Source organism: Phocoena sinus, chromosome 10 (genome assembly GCF_008692025.1).
Source record: "Phocoena sinus isolate mPhoSin1 chromosome 10, mPhoSin1.pri, whole genome shotgun sequence".
Taxonomy (NCBI): domain Eukaryota; kingdom Metazoa; phylum Chordata; class Mammalia; order Artiodactyla; family Phocoenidae; genus Phocoena; species Phocoena sinus.
Window position 1 is genome coordinate 96,634,378 of NC_045772.1, and position 20,039 is coordinate 96,654,416.

General features: G+C 45.9%; 1 protein-coding gene across 5 annotated transcripts; it reads right to left on the reverse strand.

The window, feature by feature from the left end:
- Positions 1-436: 436 nt before the first annotated feature.
- Positions 437-6,874, reverse strand: COPS7A (COP9 signalosome subunit 7A). 5 transcript variants are annotated; one of them, XM_032645810.1, is made up of 8 exons: positions 6,742-6,873; positions 6,056-6,260; positions 4,069-4,144; positions 3,762-3,850; positions 2,460-2,662; positions 1,694-1,799; positions 1,433-1,584; positions 437-1,278 (listed from the first exon to the last, which is right to left on the reverse strand). In XM_032645810.1, the coding sequence occupies exons 2-8, from the start codon at positions 6,215-6,217 to the stop codon at positions 1,239-1,241; spliced, it is 828 nt and encodes a 275-aa protein (XP_032501701.1). In that variant the 5' UTR covers positions 6,218-6,260; positions 6,742-6,873; the 3' UTR covers positions 437-1,238. The 5 variants fall into 5 exon arrangements, with proteins under 5 accessions (XP_032501701.1, XP_032501700.1, XP_032501698.1 ...); XM_032645809.1 differs by having other exon boundaries at positions 6,629-6,777; XM_032645807.1 differs by having other exon boundaries at positions 438-1,278; positions 2,460-2,686; positions 6,742-6,874.
- Between the last annotated feature and the right edge of the window lie 13,165 nt (positions 6,875-20,039).

The window sequence follows — 20,039 nt, forward strand, 5'->3', positions numbered from 1 at the left end:
TCCCTTACACTAGAGCCTCCCAGTTCTAGGGCGTGTGCAGCAGTGCGCTGACAGGAGCCCGACTGCTGCTTCTTACTGAGGTGGGAGAGTCCTGTGTGGTACTGATGCAAAAACTGAAGTTTACTATCAAGTCTTCCGCCTACAATACTATAAGGTGGAAGGAAACAGGCCGAACTCAAGCTCCTTGAGAGCAGGGACAGTGCCCATCGCCTTGGACCTCCAGAGCCTACCACACGCTGGCGCTTGGGGAGCACCCTCTGCTTCTTAAAGAACGCCGAGATGCGGAGCCAATCTGGCCGGAGTCAAACGGCCCACGATCTAGGTCTCCGGTACCTGGTTCTTTTGTCTTTCCGGCACTTTGCTTCAGAGTGGACTGGGAATGAGCCTTCTTCCCATCCACGAACACCAAAGACAGAAGACACCCAGTTCAGGGCGTGTTTGTAGATAGACTTCTCATAGATTTATTTCTGTGTCATGTTATATATAGATATACGTATATATACTCTTTTTATACAATCTATATCCCCTGCCCTTCCACACAAAACTCACAGAAGGAAGTGTAAATCCTTCCAGGATTGCCATCAGGCTTTCTAAGACAGCCAGGGCCAAGAAAGGACCATCTCACAACAGCTCAAGAAACAGCTGCCCTGAGGCTCTGGGGTCATCGAAGCAGCAGCGCTCCCAGGACGCAAGGGGAGGAGAGGACAGGAAACAACTGCAGTGACAGGATTCTAGGATGAGTGTCCAGTGACTCCTAGAAGGGCTCCCAGAACTCTCAGGGTGGGAATAAAGGTGGGAGCCCTATGGCTCTTCAGATGCTGCCCAAACAGGCGGCTGGGCAGGAGGCTGGGCATGCAGGGCTGGGGCGGAGGAAGGGGAAGGGATCACGTGTGGGTTATGCTGGAGACACGGCAGCCCCACCCACTCAGTGACGTATAATAAACAGGGACAGACGCTGACTCCTAAAGAAATAGGGGAGGGAGCGTGGCAGGAAGAGGGGACAATGGGACACACAAGAAAGTTACGTGAAACAAAAAGTACCAACAAAAACACGACTTGTACTTGCCTCCCCCCAGAGACGGTGCGGTCTATGCCTGGGGGTGTGGGAGAGAAGAAGGGAGGTGACGGGTCATGAACTAGGTTATCAGCTGGCCAGGGGCACAGGAAGGCTCTCTGAGGACTCCTAAGGGGCAGGCAGGCAGCTAGGACCCCACATCCCGGAAGAAACGACAGTCCCTTCAGTTCGACTTGGACCAAATCTTGGCGCTCCCTCGGAGCCTGGCAAGGGGAAGAGAGAGAGAGAGGCTGCAGGGAACCCCCTCCGCGCTGCAAGCTCCCCCGCTCCCGTTCCCGACCCCCACGCAGGTGACTGGAGGGACGAGGAAGCAGCAGCAGGGCCCCCGGACGTGGCAGCTCCGCCGCAGCGGCTCACCCCTTGCCCTTCGAGGCTTTCTTGCTAGGCTGGCGCTGGCTGCCGCCTGGAGCCGGTTCCCGCAGCTCCGTCAGGTGCTGCTCGGGGTCCTGAGATGTGGCTGCGGCGGCGGCAGCTGTTGTGACTTTAATGGTTTTTTTCAGGTTGGCAACCTACCAGGATGAAAGGAGTGGGGAGAACCAGGAAGGTTCCAGAACCTGCCAGCCCCTGCCCACGTGGTCTGCCTGCGGCCGTCACTGCCCGGGACGCCCGCCTGCTCACCTCGCTCTCAATGTGCTGCTTCAGGCCCAGCTGCTGCTCCTTGTGCTGGTTGGCGCGGCTCACCTGCTCCTCGATGCCTGACAGCACCACCTCGCAGCCCACACACCTGCGGGAACGAGGGTCAGCAGAGGAGGGCTGTGACCAGGCTCACGAAAGAGAGACTCGCAGACACCCCCAAGTCCGGCCATCCAGACCCCTGTCTGAGTCAGAAGCCTTGCCAGGGCACCTGGGAGCCACCTGCGACAATATTCCCAGGAGCCAGCAGGACACTCAGGTAAGATACGGGAGGAGAGAGAAGTGCCCGGAGTGATGTGCGAGATGCGAGTAGGAACTAAAAGCAAAACAGGGTGGGGGAGGCAAAGAGGAAAAAGAGGAGGTGTCTTAACGAGCTCAAGTCAGACAAGAACACAGAAAACAGAAGCGGGAGAGGCCCGCGGCCTGTGGACAGGGCTGCTCACTGACCAGGGGGCTGCATGCAGCCGGAGACACGTGATCCACACCGCAGCGGGTGCGCTCAAGAGTACCACCACCCCCCCCCCACCCCCCCACCCCCGGTTACGGCATCGAGGACGCGCCTCCTGCCTCCTGCCCCCCAGGCCCTCCTCCACTCTTTTTCTCCCTCAGAGGCCTCTGCAGGAACGAGCTCACTCCCCTTCATCCTCTTGGGTTCCACCTCTGCCTCCCGGCCCAACTCGCCCCCCTCCAAAGCATCCCTCCCTTTCTTGGGGCGAGCAGAGAAGGGACGGCGCCAGGACACAGGTCTCACCACTCCTGCAGGGTTCGGGCGATGGCACTGAGGTCCTGGCGCTGGATGTCCCGCCCGATGCTGTAGTCCACCTCCAGCCGCTGGTTGCGCTGGTCCAGGGAGCCGCGCAGCACGTCGGCGTACACGGCCTCGATGACGAGGTCTTCCAGCTGCCGCACGTTCCGCAGGGCCAGGGCCTCCAGCAGCTCTGCGTATGGGATGCACTGGGGCCCGAGGGCGGGCTGCGGCTGTGAGGTTCCGCAGCAGAGGGGGGCTTCCAAGGTCCTTCTTCCCTCCTTCCCCCCCGCCCACCCCCCACGCCTACTCCTAAATCGTTTCCTCTAAGAGGCTGGTTCTAAGGTAAAATAAATAAAAGTACTCCCACCTGAGAAATAACAACGTGAGAAGAACAATCTTACATAAAAGACATATGCTCCCCTACTCCCTTCCCTCCCCCACCCCAGGGTGACATCTGCCCAGAGGTCCATCCTCTGGCCCAGCTCAGGACACAACACGGACCTGGTCAAGATGAGCTTGACATAATGGGAGGATGTGGTGTGGGAGAGGTCTGGAGCTACTCTGTTTACCATTTATACTCCGTCTACCTCCAAAGAGGCATCTTGCAGTAGACAGCCCGGTTTAAGTAAAACCGTGAGCACGCCGAGAGTCAGTAACAACTGGGAGACGCAGGTGGGCGGAGGCGGAGAGTTAACAAAAACAGAACCCAACTGGATATACAAAGACACTTCTAGCTTATGGATTTCTTTCTTTCTTTTGTTTTTTTTGGTCGCGCTGCGCAGCTTGCGGGATCTTAGTTCCCCGATCGGGGATTGTTGAACCCGGGCCACCGCAGTGAAAGCGCCGAGTCCTAACCAGTGGACCGCCAGGGAATACCCTGGGTTCTGTGTTTCTTATTTTAGCAAACAGAAGCTGGCACCTCCCCAGAAGAGAGGGCTTCGTTCCAGCCCTGGATGCCGCGGCTGTCTGCAGAGGACTTTACGGCGGGGGGAAGAGGGGGCCGCTGAACGACAGTGAGCAGTATCCTAGTTGCTATTCTGACCCCAAACATAAAAGGTGTTTTAATTAGAACTTAAGTTGGTTGAAAAAGAAAAACAAAATAGAAAACTAGGAGAATAATATTCAGCCCCAAAGGCCGCAGGTAACAGAGTTCAGACACAGACCCTGGAGGGGCACGGGGCGAGGCAGGAAGAAGCAACACGGTGGTCAAAGGCTGTCCAAGTGCCATTCCCTTCAGATGGACCCTCGAGAAGGGAGATACAGAAGGGCTCTCTGTGCCTCAGGACTGGGGGGACTGTCACTCACCTTGACTTTGGCAGCCAGGGTGACGACTGACAGGTGTCGAAGCTTATTCTTCTGAGCCTCTGTGAGTGGGGGAAGATTCCGGGCTTCAGCTAGGAAAAAAAAGACAAAGAAATCCTGATTTCACATTTGTGGAAAGCCCTAGGTTCCTTCCCGTGCCTTTTTTTTTTTTGAGTTTTCCATGCCAATTCAGGTCTTGACCCTGACCCTGTGTACTTAAGGGATCTAAGTCGGGTATCCCAGGAATTTCTTCTAAGTCCCTCAGTAAACTGCCCTTCTCCCACCTCCAGTCTCCAGCCCCTCCTGTTACCTAAGTAGTCAGCATACGTCCCATAAGCAAACACCGTGAGCAGCCGGAACGTGGAAGCAAAGTCACTCTCAGCCAGCTGTGAGAACATGATGGGAGAGAAGAAGTGACAGGAAGGGCCTCTCTCTCCACCTTCCCAGCATTACCCAGCTTGAGCTCCACTTTCTGGCCCCAGCCTTCCCCTCCAACATTAGCTTCCCAGCTCACCGAAAGGAGCTCTCTGCCTCTCTGACCACTCTCCCCACAGGAAGGCCTCACTTCCGCCTCCAGGCCTTTGTTTACACTATCCCCCAATCCGCAATGTCCTCTTGCTCCATCTGCCTCCAATTCCTACCCTAAATTCAGAGTTGAAAACTTTCAGTGTTTAGTATCTAACACACACACACCACGCACACCCCCCAAACACTGCAAACTGTGTTGTCTGGTCCTTAGAGTATATTTAGCATTTCTGAATTTGAATACCTTTAGGGGGTCTGCTGTACCCTCCAATTCACCACAGACTTCTGCCTCAGCCTCACTCCCTTCACGGCTGCACGAACTGAGCAGGCACTGGGATTTGTGGCCTCTGCTTCAGACCGGCCTCACCCGGGAGCTTTCATCACCCAAGCCAGTCCACCCAGACCTCCTCTCCTACCACTGATCACCCACTTAGTCAATCGAAGCCCACCTAAGGTTGTTACCTAAGAATATCTTTCTTTTCAACAAGATTACAGATGTGGTCTCTGGTATCCCACTTAGGTCTAGCAGAGCTGTGCACGTAAGTTGGCTCTGCTGATACTTGCTAAATAAATGATTTACACGTGGATATCCATTCATCTTCTCTCTGCAACTGGAACGTAAGTTTCACAAGGGGAGCACTGTATCTTGTGCTTTTCTGGTATTCCCAGATGACTAGCAGAGTGCTGAACAGGCACCCAAAACACACTTCTTTTCCTTCACCCTGATTCTCTTTAATTCCACCGCAGAGGAGAGCAGGGAAGGAAGGCAGCCAGTTTTCTTTGGACCAAAAGGATTCCATAAGGCTAAATTCATTGACTCAATCACTGGCACTCAAAAACCTAACTCATACCTGTCCACCTACCACTGTCATAACATCTCAGGGCTTCGGCTGGCGTTACCCATCTTGGCAACCTACTCACTCTGGGCTTTAAACTCTTAACTCTGCTACTTCCGTGTGAACAGTTCTCTCTGCTGTGTTCCTAGCATCTTGCCATGTGTCTTTGGGAAAAAGCTAACTTCTACCTTATCAAACTTAAGTGAATTAGCATATGGTGCAAACGGGAGAGAACAGGTCATGCCAATTTCACATTCATTCATTCCTTCCACTTGTACCAGACTTTATACTTTCCCATAATCTCATCTGATTTCTACAATAGTGAGGGGCAGTATCAGGTCCTTTTTTTTTTTTTTGAGGTACACGGGCCTCTCACTGTCGTGGCCTCTCCCGTTGCGGAGCACAGGCTCCGGACGCGCAGGCTCAGCGGCCATGGCTCACGGGCCCAGCCGCTCCGCAGCATGTGGGATCTTCCCGGACCGGGGCACGAACCCATGTCCCCTGCATCGGCAGGCAGACTCTCAACCACTGCGCCACCAGGGAAGCCCTCAGGTCCTTTTTTTTTTTTTTTTTTCCCCCTCAGGTCCATTTTTAAAAGACAATTTAGGCCCTAAAATAAAAGTGACCTGATCAAGGCAATATGATTATTAAGAGCTACGACACTGATGGAGACAGGCTAGAATCAGGTCTCCTATTCTGAATCACAGGCTCTTTTGCTTAAAAATCAAAAATACTGGGTTTCACAGATCATACATCTCCAAAGGGGAATTAAGAGGTTTACTTGCCTACTTACTTCTGCAAGCTGCCAGTTAATAATCACCATATTCTTGTTCAACTGAATGGTTATGGGGTTGCAGAATGAGCCCTGCCCACCCGTTCTCAAATTCAAACTTTAGCCCCAAGCCTCCCTGGGTGCTATCCAGGCCAAGAACCCACCTCTCTAACATTAGGCATATCCAGCAGTTCCCCAAACACGTAGACACCAGGGGCCTCCAGCACCTGGTGGATGAGAGTGGCCAGCGCTGCCCCCTTGGCCGACTTGGCCAGGAGCAGAAATTGCTCCTGGTTCTGCCCTGTCACCTTCACCTCGGCACTCATGGCTGCACTGAGCTGGGGGTACCTGGGCTCAGGAAGTCTGGAGCTGCAAGGAAAGAGGATGTGAAGCTGGAGGTTCCTGAACTGGGGAGGATGGAAAGCACAAGGCCTAGGACCTCTATTGCAGAGGCACTGAGCCACTTTTGCAACGAGGAATCAGAGATGGAGCAGTCTAACCCTTGGATCTAGGAATCCTAAATTCGGCCACTTCGATGGCAGCCTGGCTGACACAGGGTTGCCACGCCCACCTCCCCCATCCCTGGGCCTCCCCCCAAGTCCCACCAGTGCACCCCACTGAACCCCAAGGCACAGGTCTTAGTGGGGGGTGGGATGTCACACAGTGTCCACCCCAACGACGACGCTCCCTCAAATCGCCACTATGCCCCGCATGTGCCCCGAAGCACGTGACCTCACCCTCGGGATCCTTCCACGTGGCTCCGCCCCCTCCCTTAAAGAAGCCGCCCAGGGACCGTGGTCTCCCGCCGGCTGCCCCGTCGTACTCTGGGTCAGACCCTGCGGACAGCTACCTGGAAGCTTCGTCTTCCAGCGTACCGGGCGGGGCCACCGCTCCGTCACCTCCGGCAGCTGTTCCCAGCCTTTCCTGCCAACTCCCTGCAGGGCCGCTCTGGCCCCTAAACTCTATGGCTGGCTTCCGGCCGTACTTCCGCTCTTACGGGGCGGGCTTCGGGCGCGACATGCCCCGCCCTTTCCTCTGACTGCTGAAGCTCCCGTGAGCGAAGCAGGCGTTCTGCCCTCTGATTGGCTGTTGCAGAAAGAAGGACGGGCGTCTTTTCTTCGGCTTTTTTCAATAAAACTTTATTGTTGGAAGAGTGCTAGACGCTAAAAGCGAAGGGAACTCCGGGTCTCAGGCCGGTCCCGGCAGTTCTAAGCTGCTTGAGATCTGGGCATCTGGCTGCACGGGGTGCCTGAGGCGAGATGAAAGCTGTGATCGTAAGAGAGGGGGAGGAGGAAAAAAGCCTGGTGGGATGAGGAGGTGAGAGGACGGGGACAATCAATAATAGAAGTTGAGCAGCAGAGATCACCTGGGTAGCGCAACCACTCATTTTTTTGGAGGATCTAGAGAAAAGAGTGGACACGGTAAAGGAAATAGTAATAGCTATAGCATGTATCGAATGCTTACTGTAGGTCAGGCATCTTTTAAAATTAAAAATGTATCCCGCTGAATCCTCGTAACTTTACAGCATCCCCGCTGTGGCTCCAGAACACCATCTGTCATGATTACCACATGTACTTATAGGGTGATGCTTTCCTACACATTGACTTTTTTAATTCCCGGGAAGGAAAAAAACACTAGGTGGAGGGAAGGCATATATTGTTATTCTCATTTTATAGATCAGAAAATTGAGGCTCATAAGAATTCATAGTTTTCCCTGGAACCCATGTCTTTTCAAACCTGGAGCCAACTTTCCAATTCACTGTGATACTTTAGGGGAAAAGAAAAATAAACTAACATTTCTATAGTGTTTTTTATTTCATCCCGGGCTCGCAGAAAGTAAAACGAGAGCAAAGTTAACAGTGTCTTGGAGCCTTTGTGTGAGGCACTGAGCTAACAGCTTTACTTCATTCATTTGATGCTTATAACAATCCATTATTGTTTCCATCTTCCAAATGGAAAAACTGAGGCCCAGGGAAGTTAAGTAATTTATAAGTACTGGAAAGATAAAGGGAAAAAGAAGATAACTGAAAAAAAAAAATCATAGAACTGGTAGACTGCTGGAGCTGAGGGGACTTTAAGCTCAATGTTTATGGTCCACATGGCTTGGTTCATGATACAAAATGAGAAACAGAAACAGGGAAAGGACAAAGAGAAGGAGAAGAATAAAATGAGGAAGAAGAGGCAGAGGAGGAGAAAGAAGAAGAAGAAATAAATGAAAGAGCTGATACATGAAAGTGAGGAGAAGGAATCAAAGGCATAATAAAGCATCCAAAGTTTGAAGGAACCAAAGAATTAATGAGTCCAACCTTATCCATTTAAAGAGGGAAGGAAAAAGAAAAATATAAGGAAAGAACGAGAAAAGAGGCAATATATATTCTATTATGTGCCAGGCCTTTATTTGTTCAACGTTTTAATGACTTTTATTATTATTATTATTTGGCCTTGTGACATGCAAGGTATTAGTTTGCCAGCGAGGGACAGAACCCTGCCCCCTGCAGTGCAAGCACAGAGTCTTAACCACTGGACTGCCAGGAAAGTCCCTTAAAGACTTTATATTTTTAGAGCAGTTTTAGTTTTATAGTAAAACTGAGAGGAAGGTACAGAGATTTCCCATATACCCCCTGCTCCCACACATGCATAGATAACTCCATTATCAACATCAGACAGCAGAATGGTACATTTTTTACCTAGGATAAACCTGTATTGACATATCGTAATCACCCAAAGTCCATAGTTTACCTAAGGGTTCACTCTTGGTGGTATACATTCAGTGGGTTTGGAAAACTGTATAATGACATATATCCATAATTATAATATACAGAGTATTTTCCTTGCTGTAAAATTTTTCTGTGCTCTGCCTACTTATCTCTCCCCGCCTCCTACCCCTGGCAACTACTGATATTTTTGTCATCTCCATAACATTGTCTTTTCCAGAATGTCATAGAGTAGGAATCATACAGTATGTAGCCTTCTCAGATTGGTTTCTTTCACTTTAAGTTTCCTTCATGTCTTTTTGTGGCTTGATAACTAATTTCTTTTTAGTGCGGAATAGCATTCCATCATCTGGATGTACCACAGGTTGTTTATAAATTCACCTACTAAAGGACATTTTGGGTTCTTCCAAGTTTGGGCAATTATGAATAAAGCTGCTATAAACATCCATGTTCAGGTTTTTTGTATGGACATAAATTTTCTACTCCCTCAGGTAAATACCAAGGAGCCCCATTCCTGGATCATATGGTAAAAATATGTTTAGTTTTGTAAGAAACTGCTAAGCTATCTTCCAACTGGGCTGTACCAATTTGCATTCCCACCAGCAATTAGTGAGAATTCCTGTTGTTCCACATCCTCACCAACATTCGGTGTTGCCAGTGTTCCAGATTTGGGCCATCCTAATAGGTGTCTAGTGGTATCTCACTATCGTTTTATTTTGCATTTCCCTGATGACATCTGATGTGGAGCTTGCCATCTGTATATCTTCTTTGGTGAAGTGTCTGTTAAGGTCTTTGGTTCATTTGTTAATTGGGTTGTTTTCTTATTTGTTGAGTTTTAATCGTTTTTCATATATTTTGGATAACAATCCTTTATCAGATGTGTCTTTTGCAAATATTTTCTTCCAGTCTGTGGCTTGTCTTATAATTCTCTTGATATTGTCTACCTCAGCGAGGAAGCTTTACATTTTAATTGTCTACCTTATCAATTATTTCTTTCATGTATAATGTCTTTGGTGGCATATCTAAAAAGGCATCACCATACTCGAGGTTATCTAGGTTTCCTCCTATGTTATCTTCTAGGAGTTTAATGGTTTTGCATTTTACACGTAGGTCTGTGATCCATTTGAGTGAATTTTTGTGAAGGGTGTAAAGTCTGTGTCTAGATTCTTTTTTTTTTTTTTTTTTTGCAAGTGGATGTCCAGCACCATTTGTTGAAGAGACTATCTTTGTTCCGTTGTATTGCCTTTGCTCCTGTGTCAAAGATTAGTTGGCTAGGGGCTTCCCTGGGGGTGCAGTGGTTGAGAGTCCGCCTGCCGATGCAGGGGACACGGGTTCGTGCCCCGGTCCGGGAGGATCCCACATGCCGCGGAGCGGCTGGGCCCGTGAACCATGGCCATTGAGCCTACGCGTCCGGAGCCTGTGCTCCGCAACGGGAGAGGTCACAACAGTGAGAGGCCCGCTTACCGCAAAAAAAAAAAAAAAAAAAAAAAATAGTTGGCTATATGGGAGTCTATTTCTGAGCTCTCTATTCTGTTCCATTTATCTGTTTGTCTATTTTTTCATCAATACCACACCATCTTGATGACTATAGCTTTATAGTCAGTCTTGAAATCAGATAGTGTCAGTCGGGGCTTCCCTGGTGGCGCATTGGTTGAGAGTCTGCCTGCCAATGCAGAGGACACGGGTTCGTGCCCCAGTCCGGGAAGATCCCACATGCCGTGGAGCAGCTGGGCCTGTGAGCCATGGCCGCTGAGCCTGCGCGTCCAGAGCCTGTGCTCTGCAACGGGAGAGGCCACAATAGTGAGAGGCCCGCGTACTGCCAAAAAAAAAATAAATAATAATACAGCTAAACAGATAGTGTCAGTCCTCCATCTTTGTTCGTCTCCTTCAATATTGTATTGATTATTCTGGGTCTTTTGCCTCTCCATATAAATTTTAGAATGGTTTTTGATATCTATAAAATAACTTGCTGAAATTGTGGTTGTGATTGTATTGAATCTATAGGTCAAGTTGGGAAGAACTGATATTTTGACAATATTGAGTCTTCCTATCCATGTACTTGGATTATTTCTTCATTTAATTAGTTCTTCTTCGATTTCTTTCATCAGAGTTTTGTAGTTTTCCTCATAGATCTTTTACATGCTTTGTTAGATTTATACTTAAGTATTTCACATTTTTTGGTTACTAAATGACATTGTGCTTTTAATTTCGAATTCCACTTGTTCATTGTTGGCATATAGGAAAGCAGTTGACTTTTGTGTATTAACCTTTGTATCCTGCAACCTTGCTATAATTGCTTATTAGTTCCAGGAGATTTTTGTTGTTGTTCATTCTTTCAGACTTTCTACGTAAATGATTATGTCATCTGCGAACAAAGTCAGTTTTATGTCTTCCTTCCCAACCTGTATACCTTTTCTTTCTTTTTCTTGCTTTATTGCTTTAGCAAGGATTTCCAGTACAGTGTTGAAAAGGAATGCTGAGAGGGGATATCCTTGCCTTGTACCTGACCTTAGAAAGCTTCGAGTTTCTCACTATTAAGTATGATGTTAGCTGTGGGGGTTTTTTTTGGTCTGTGTATGTTGTTGTTCAACTTTTTATTTAACCTTTACAACCCTTTGAGGTGCACATTAATATCTCAGTTAACCTGTGAGGACACTGAGGATCACAGAAGTTAAATAATTTGTTGAAAGTCAGCAGTATAAGTGATGGGACTGAGATCCAAATGCAAGTTTGTCTGACTCCAACACTGTGCTAAGAAAGAGAAGAAAAAGCAGAAATGAAAGAGAGAAGAGAGGAGGGAGAAAGAGATAGTCTGAGATCTAGTCCTGATTCATTCAGCTTTACACTAGCTATGACCTTAAAGCGAATTGTGCCATCTTGTGGTAGCTCCTCTTCAGTATCTGCAAAGTAAGAGATTAAGGCCAGCTCTGATTCTGATGTTTTATGGTCCCGTGAGAGAGAGAGGAATAAGAGAAGAAAATGAGGGGACAATTGATAAGGAGAAAAGGAGAACTTGGAGAAAGAAAGGAGGGGTGATGGACTAAAGAAGTGAGATTAGAAAGGGCAGAGAGAGAAGAGGAGGAGGGGTAGATATGAGAAAGAGAAGAACAGAAATAAGGAAAAAGGGGAAAGTGGGAAGAAAAGTAAAGATCTCCAAGGGAGGATGGGAGCTAATTAAACTTAAGCAAAGATTAGGATGTAACATTTATTCATTCATTTATTACTAAGTGACAGTTATTTACAAGGCCATGTGTCAGTTGCTGTGTTTTTAATGCTAAGGGTAGAAAACAAGATGCACTGAAATAAAGCTAGAGAAGCTGTCTGATGTCTAAGGAGTCAGACACATGATAAAATATTCATCAGTGATTCAGAAGAATATATTTAGCACCTCTTATTGTCAGGCTTTTGCTCTAACTACTAGGGATATAGAAAACATAGCTGCCCTCTTGGTGTTTACATTCTTGTGGTGAGACTCAGGCAGTAAATACATAGGTCCACACGTAAGTGGTCAGGAGCAAATTACGAAGCAAAAAAACAAGGAAGGGGGATGGGGAATGCAAGAGACATTTGCTCTTTTGTATACGGTCATAAGGAAAGGCCTCTCTGATAAGGTGACAATGGAGCAGAGACTTTAAAGAAAGAGAAAGGAGCAAGTCATATGGATTTCTGTGGGGACAGTGTCCCAGGCAGAGCAAACTACAAGTGCCAAGTCTCTGAGATGAGAACATATCGCTGAACATGAGGAACAGCAAGGGGGCCTGTGTGGCTGGAGCAGAGTTGAAACAGGCTGGGACCTGGGACCCTTTGCTGCAGTGCTGCAATGCTTGCAACTGGACAAACAGCTCCTGGAGCTACAAGATATAAAGAAACTATGAGGGACTAAAAATAACCATGTGCAAGCACAGTTGGGACAAATTATGAACAAAAAGATACAAAAAGACCAAAAAACTCAACTGCCACTTCACTTCTGCGGAGCCAGGAGCAAAAACAGGGTACTGTGCATGCCCCCGCCCCCTGCACAAAACACCACCCAAGGGGTAAGCAAAACACCTAAGCCACCACTCCGGCCTGACCCCCTGGGACACACCCCTACCATCACCTTGTATAAGAAACCAGCTCACCGCCCCCTTCGGGGATCAAGCAATCAAGGGAAACTGCTGTTTGTTCTCGCTACCTCCTGTGGCTGCAGGAGCCCCAGCAAAGTCTTGCCTGGATTTCTTGTCTGGCCTCTAGTCAACTTCTATTGATCTGATACCCTAGTCGGTATCAGAGTGAGAAGGGAGAGAAGTAGTGGCTGAGGTGGGAGAGAGAGCCGGGTGGCCAGGTCATATCAGGCCTTGTGGGTCATGGTAAGGACTTTGGCTCGTACTCTGGGTGAGATGGACACCAGTGGAGGATTTGAGCAGAGGAGTAACAGGATCTGACCCATATGTTTAAGATATTGTGACGCTGCATGGGTAGAGACGAGTGTATTTACGAGGCTACTCCCATGATCCAGGTGAGAGACTGTGGTGGCGTAAGTGAAGGTGGTAGCGGTGGAGGTGAGAAGAAGTTGGATTCTGAATTTAATTTAAAGCTGAGGTGAACAGGATTTGCAAATGGAGGAGACGTGAGGTGTAAAAAGAAAAGAAAGAGTTAAAAATTACATCCTACAGGCAAGCTGCACCAAGCTTTCAAAGTGCAGATAATTTTAACCTTAGACAAAGTTTTCCAGAAATTGGGAAAAGAAAGGACAGTCCATAACTCATTCTATGGGGCCAGAATTACTTTGATAGCTAAACCAGAAAAGGGTAATACGAGAAAGGAAAATTGCAGGCCAATCTCACTTATTAACAGAGATACAAAAATCTTCAATTAAAACGAGCAAACTGAACCTAGCAAAATGCAAAAAAAGATAATACACCAAGAGTAGCTTGAATTTATGTCAGGAATTTAAGGCTAGCTTAATATTAGAAAATACATTCATTTTATTCATCACTTTAGTAGATTAAAGGAATAAATCACACAGTCATCTCAATAAATACGGAAAAAGCATGTGATGAAGTCAACATCCATTTGTGGTAAAAAAAAAAAAAAATTTTTTTTAGAAAGCTAGAAGGGAACTTGTGGGAGTTCCCTGGTGGCCTAGTGGGTAGGATTCCAGACTTTCACTGCCGTGCAGCCAGGGTTCAATCCCTGGTTGGGGAACTGAGATCCCGCAAGCCACACAGCGTGGTCAAAAAAAAAAAAGAAGAAAACTAGAAGGGAACTTGTAAATCTGATAGAAGAATGCCTGGTACCACCAATTCTATTTAGTCTTGTAACAGGGATCCTAGACAGAGGAGTAAGAAAAGAAAGAAAGAAAGAAAAAAGGGTAAAATCATTAGATTAAAAAAGAAATAAAGCAGTTATCATTTACAGAAAATGTCAAAACGTGATTGCATATGTAGGAAATTCAAAAGAATCTACAAATAAATTATTAGAATAAGAGTTTAACAAGGTTGCTTAAGAAAATATAAAATCAATTAGTATATTTCTATATGAACAACAATCAGATGATGGATGATTGTAAAACTTACCGCTTGCAATACTATGAAAGATATCAAATATCAAGGTATAAATGTAACGAAACGTGAGTAACACCCATAGGCAGCAAATTATCATTTGTTGTGAGACACTGAAGATCTAAAATAAATGGAGAGATATTTCACATCCATAGATTAGAAGTCTCAATATCATGAAGAAGTCAGTTCTCCCTAAAGAGATTCATAGATTCAGGACAATCAAAATCCCAACAGGCTTTTTTTGTGAGTGTATAAAACTGACAAACCAATTCTAAAATTTACATGGCAATGCAAAAGGCAAGAAATAGCCTCTTGGAAACGAACAAGACTTGCCTTACCAGATACCAGGACATAATTACAAAGCCACAATAGTTAAGATAGTGTAGTACTGGCACAAGATAGATAGATAAATTGACCACTAGAACATAATACAGAGCTCAGAAAGATATCCACGCATACGTAGACACGATTTATGATAGATTTGCACATTTGAGCAGCAGAGAAAGGACACACATTTCAATGTTGCTGTGACAACTGGGTATCCATATGAAAAGATAAAACTGAACCCCTATCTCAAGCCATATACAGAAATCATTCCCTACTATGCTACAGACTAAATGTAAAAGGCAAATTAAAAGGGTTTTAGAAGATAATGTAGGGGAGTTCCCTGGTGACCTAGTGGTTAGGATTCCAGGCTTTCACTGCCAAGGGCCCCAGTTCCATCCCTGGTTGGGGAACTAAGATCCCACAAGATGTGTGGCATGGCCGAAAAAAAAAAAAAAAGATAATGTAGAAGAATTTATTCATGAATTCAAGGTAGGGAAATCGTTCTTAAGACAAACACACTAACCATAAAGGAAAAGACGGATACATTTGACTGCATTGAAATCAAGAGCATCTGTTCATCAAAAGACAAACCACAGAAGAGAAGGAAGAATCTGTAACATTATCGCCGACAAAGGATGCGTCCAGGATGTATAAAGAACTCCTACAAATGAGTAAGAAAAACTCCTAACCATAAAAATTATAAATGTGAACTGAAGAGTTGAACTAGCAATCCACAAGAGGAAATCCATAAGGTCGACGAACATACGAAAAGGTGCTCAACCTTATTAATAATTAGACAGATGTAAATTAAAACCATAATGAAATATCGCTGTATACACCAAAGTAGCCTAAACTAAAGTCTGAAAATATTGTGTTGACAAGAACATGGAGCAAGAGAAACTCTCCTACACAGCTAATGAGAGGACAAGTGGTTCAACCACCGTGGAAAAGCATTTAGCATTATCTAATAAAGTGGAAGATGCCCATCTATGATGCCGTAATTCACTGCTACACGTATAACAAATACACGCAGTATTATTACATGTGTATCTTCAAAAGCAGACAAAAGGAACTATATTGTTAAGGCATGTAGATACATACAGGGAAATTATTAAGAAAATCAAGGAAGTGATTGCCATAAAAGTCAAAATACTACTGATCTACCGTGAGGAGGGAATGGTATATGTTGGAGTAAGATCACAGAGGTCCTTTTTGAATACTGGCAAGACTCTTCTAGTTGGCCTAGATGGTGGTTACATGAGTATTCCCTCTCTAAGTATTCCTTTTATAACTGTTCAATATACTTTATGTTCTCATTGCATTTATCTTTGTGTTATATTTCACAATAAAAATTGGCTTTGAAAAGCATTTAATTCAACAACCACATGTGACAGAACTCTTAGCAAACTAGGAATACAAGGGGGCTTCCTTAACTTGATAAAATTTCATAATAAAAAAAAAAAAACTACGGCAAACACCATTCTTACTGGGAAAACGCTGGAAGTGTTTCCTTTAAAAGCAGGAACAAAAGAAAGAAGCCAGATATTACTGTTTGTGTTCAACATTGTACTAAAGGTCCCAGCCAGCACAAGCAGAGAGAATTAAAGGCACAGCATTGGAAAGGAAAAAGCACACTGCCATCATCTGCAGATGACATGACTGTCTTTGTAGAAAATTCCAAGAGTCTATAGAAAAATTAGTATACATAAAAGGGAGCTTATTAAGGTGGTTAATAAGCTAAAATCAATATTTAAAATCAATTGTGTTTCTATATACCAGCAAAAAGCAATTCAAAATGCAGTCTTAAAAAATACCATTTACCGTAACAGAAAAGCAGTAAAGTACGTAGGAATAGGTAAAACAGAAGATGGGCATTATCTGTATGCAGAAAATGATACAAGTTCATTGAAAGACATTAACGATCTAAATAAATTGAGAGATACCCAAAATCCATGATAGGAAGTTTCAATAACAAAAAGGTATTGGGCTTCCCTGGTGGCGCAGTGATTAAGAATCCAGCTGCCAATGCAGGGGACACGGGTTCGAGCCCCGGTCCAGGAAGATCCCACATGCCGCGGAGCGGCTGGGCCCGTGAGCCGTGGCCGCTGAGCCTGCGCGTCCGGGGCCTGTGCTCCGCGGCGGGAGGGGCCGCAGCGGTGAGAGGCCCGCGTACCGCAAAAAAAAAAAAAAAAGTCACTGAAAGAATGAATCAATCAGGAATATGAGAAATAATTCATAATGACCCAAAGTCTTCAGTGTAAAAGTCACTTACACTGCTAGTGAATATTCACTTGATAAATCTGACCCACACCCATCATATCCTCAGGATGAAGCTGGGGCTCACTGGGGCCCAGGATTTGCACACCCTGCCTGACATGGCCCGGTTTGAAGCCAGTGTGCACCGTCTTTCCCTGCCACTGGGAGACACTAGGAGGAGGGCTCGCTCACTGTCTTCTGACCTCGGAATGAAGGGCTGTCAGGGACAGACAAGCAGGAGGGCAGTCACTGCAGATGCTGGTCAGAACAGCAGGTTTCCTTCCGGGAGGCGAGTGTGTCAGGCTAATGGTAGTAATAACGCAGGGGATGAGGCGTGAGAGTCTGGAGTGGCAGGGGTGTAAGCAGAGACTTGGCTTAAAGCATTCTGCACAGGGAAGAGATCAGGGGGAGCAGGCAGACGGACCGGAAAGGCAGGTGGAGAGCAGAGGAGAGAATGAAGAGTTTGGAGTGGGCAGGGGTCCCAGGTGAGGTTCGCTAAGCAATAAACATTGAGCATCTACTATCTGTTAGGCGCCAAGGAAGGATACAGGGTAAACAAGGCAAATGAGGTCTTTGTTCTCTAGTGTATGTGGGGGTGGGTGGGATCAGACAATAAACAGTAAACAAATATAAGATCATTTCAGAGAGTGATGAGTTGGAAAAACAGTGAAACATACGAATGAGACAGAGTGGGTGGCTGAATGACAAGAGGGAGCCAACTAGGTGAAGATGCGGGGGGCAAAGCATGCCAGGAAGAGGGGATGAAAAGTACAGGGGTGCCAAGAGGATAATTTCGGATGTTTAGAACATCAAGAAGTCTGACCTGGCACGTTGTTTGAATATTGAGGAGTAAGAGCTGGAGGGCCTCTTCTAACAAGGAGTTCAGATTTCCTCCAAGCACAATGAAAAGCCACTCAAATATTTTAAGCAGGCAAGAATATGATACAATTTAGATTTTCAAAACATTACTCGAGGACTACCTGCTCTTTGGTGGGGCTAACGGCGGACTCTGGGAGGGCTCACGCCAAGGATCACTTCCCAGAACTTCTGCCGCCAGTGTCCTTGTCCCCGCGGTGAGCCACAGCCCCCTGCTGCCTCTGCAGGAGACCCTCCAACACTAGCAGCAGATAAACCAATATTTCCAGTTAAAGGTGCTTATCCCCAGTGCTGAACTTTCTTTGGAGGAATCCAATCAAAGGGGCTTGGATCCACAGTCAAATCACTGCCCACAACTGGCGAAAGGTGACAGGGAGTGTGAAGAGTTCTCTTTTGAAAGGGATCTCAAGAAAGAATGGCTGAACTAAAAACCAAGCTGACATGAAAAGTGGGGCCAGGAGGAGGGATAGCGACAGGACATTCTAGAGCCTCCTGGGGGCTCTTATCAGGAATAGATGCATTAGAGGGCAGACAGCACAAGCAAGAAGAACTACCATCCTGCAGCCTGTGGAACAAAAGCCACATTCACAGAAAGACAGACAAGATGAAAAGGCAGAGGGCTATGTACCAGATGAAGGAACAAGATGAAACCCCAGAAAAACAACTAAATGAGGTGGAGATAGGCAAGCTTCCAGAAACAGAATTCAGAATAACGATAGTGAAGATGATCCAGGACCTCGGAAAAAGAATGGAGGCAAAGATCGAGAAGATGCAAGAAATGTTTAACAAAGACCTAGAAGAATTAAACAACAAACAGAGATGAACAATACAGTAACTGAAATGAAAACTACACTAGAAGGAATCAAGAGCAGAATAACTGAGGCAGAAGAACGGATAAGTGACCTGGAAGACAGAATGGTGGAATTCACTGCTGTGGAACGGAATAAAGAGAAAAGAATGAAAAGAACTGAAGACAGCCTAAGAGACCTCTGGGACAACATTAAACGCAACAACATTCGCATTATAGGGGTCCCAGAAGGAGAAGAGAGAGAGGAAGGACCCGAGAAAATACTTGAAGAGATTATAGTCGAAAACTTCCCTAACAAGGGAAAGGAAATAGCCACCCAAGTCCAGGAAGCACAGAGAGTCCCAGAGAGGATAAACCCAAGGAGAAACATGCTGAGACACATAGTAATCAAACTGGCAAAAATTAAAGACAAAGAAAAATTATTGAAAGCAGCAAGGGAAAAACGACAAATAACATACAAGGGAACTCCCGTAAGGTTAACAGCTGATTTCTCAGCAGAAACTCTACAAGCCAGAAGGGAGTGGCATGATATACTTAAAGTGATGAAAGGGAAGAACCTACAACCAAGATTACTCTACCAGGCAAGAATCTCATTCAGATTCGATGGAGAAATCAAAAGCTTTACAGACAAGCAAAAGCTAAGAGAATTCAGCACCACCAAACCAGCTCTACAACAAATGCTAAAGGAACTTCTCTAAGTGGGAAACACAAGAGAAGAAAAGGACCTACAAAAACAAACCCAAGGGCTTCCCTGGTGGCGCAGTGGTTGAGAGTCCGCCTGCCGATGCAGGGGACACAGGTTCGTGCCCTGGTGCGGGAAGATCCCGTATGCTGCGGAGCGGCTGGGCCCGTGAGCCATGGCCGCTGAGCCTGCGCATCTGGAGCCTGTGCTCCGCAACGGGAGAGGGCCGCGAACGGCAAAAAAAAAAAAAAAAAAACCCAAAACAATTAAGAAAATGGTCATAGGAACATACATATCAATAATTACCTTAAATGTGATGGAATAAATGCTCCAACCAAAAGACACAGGCTTGCTGAATGGATACAAAAACAAGACCCATATATATGCTGTCTACAAGAGACCCACTTCAGACCTAGGGACACATACACACTGAAAGTGAGGGGATGGAGAAAGATAGTCCATGCAAATGGAAATCAAAAGAAAGCTGGAGTAGCAATACTCGTATCAGATAAAATAGATTTTAAAATAAAGAATGTTACAAGAGATAAGGAAGGACACTACATAATGATCAAGGGATCAATCCAAGAAGAAGATATAATTATAAATATATATGCACCCAACATAGGAGCACCTCAATACATAAGGCAACTGCTAACAGCTATAAAAGAGGAAATTGACAGTAACACAATAATAGTGTAACACAACAATAACACCCCACTTACATCAATGGACAGATCATCCAAACAGGAAATTGATAAGGAAACACAAGCTTTAAATGATACAATAGACCAGATAGATTTAATTAATATTTATAGGATATTCCATCCAAAAACAGCAGATTAAATTTTCTTCTCAAGTGCGCATGGAACATTCTCCAGGATAGATCGCATCTTGGGTCACAAATCAAGGCTCAGTAAATTTAAGAAAATTGAAATCATATCA

What these genes read in the sequence shown, in the direction of transcription:
- COPS7A (XM_032645807.1), bottom strand. Translation starts at nt 6,217, where the DNA reads ATGAGTGCCGAGGTGAAGGTGACAGGGCAGAACCAGGAGCAATTTCTG. An exon ending in GCCCGAACCCTGCAGGAGTG is followed by an intron (nt 1,800 to 2,459) that starts GTGAGACCTGTG and finishes TCGTTCCCGCAG; the next exon opens with GTGTGTGGGCTGCGAGGTGG. An exon ending in AGCAGCACATTGAGAGCGAG is followed by an intron (nt 1,585 to 1,693) that starts GTGAGCAGGCGG and finishes TCATCCTGGTAG; the next exon opens with GTTGCCAACCTGAAAAAAAC.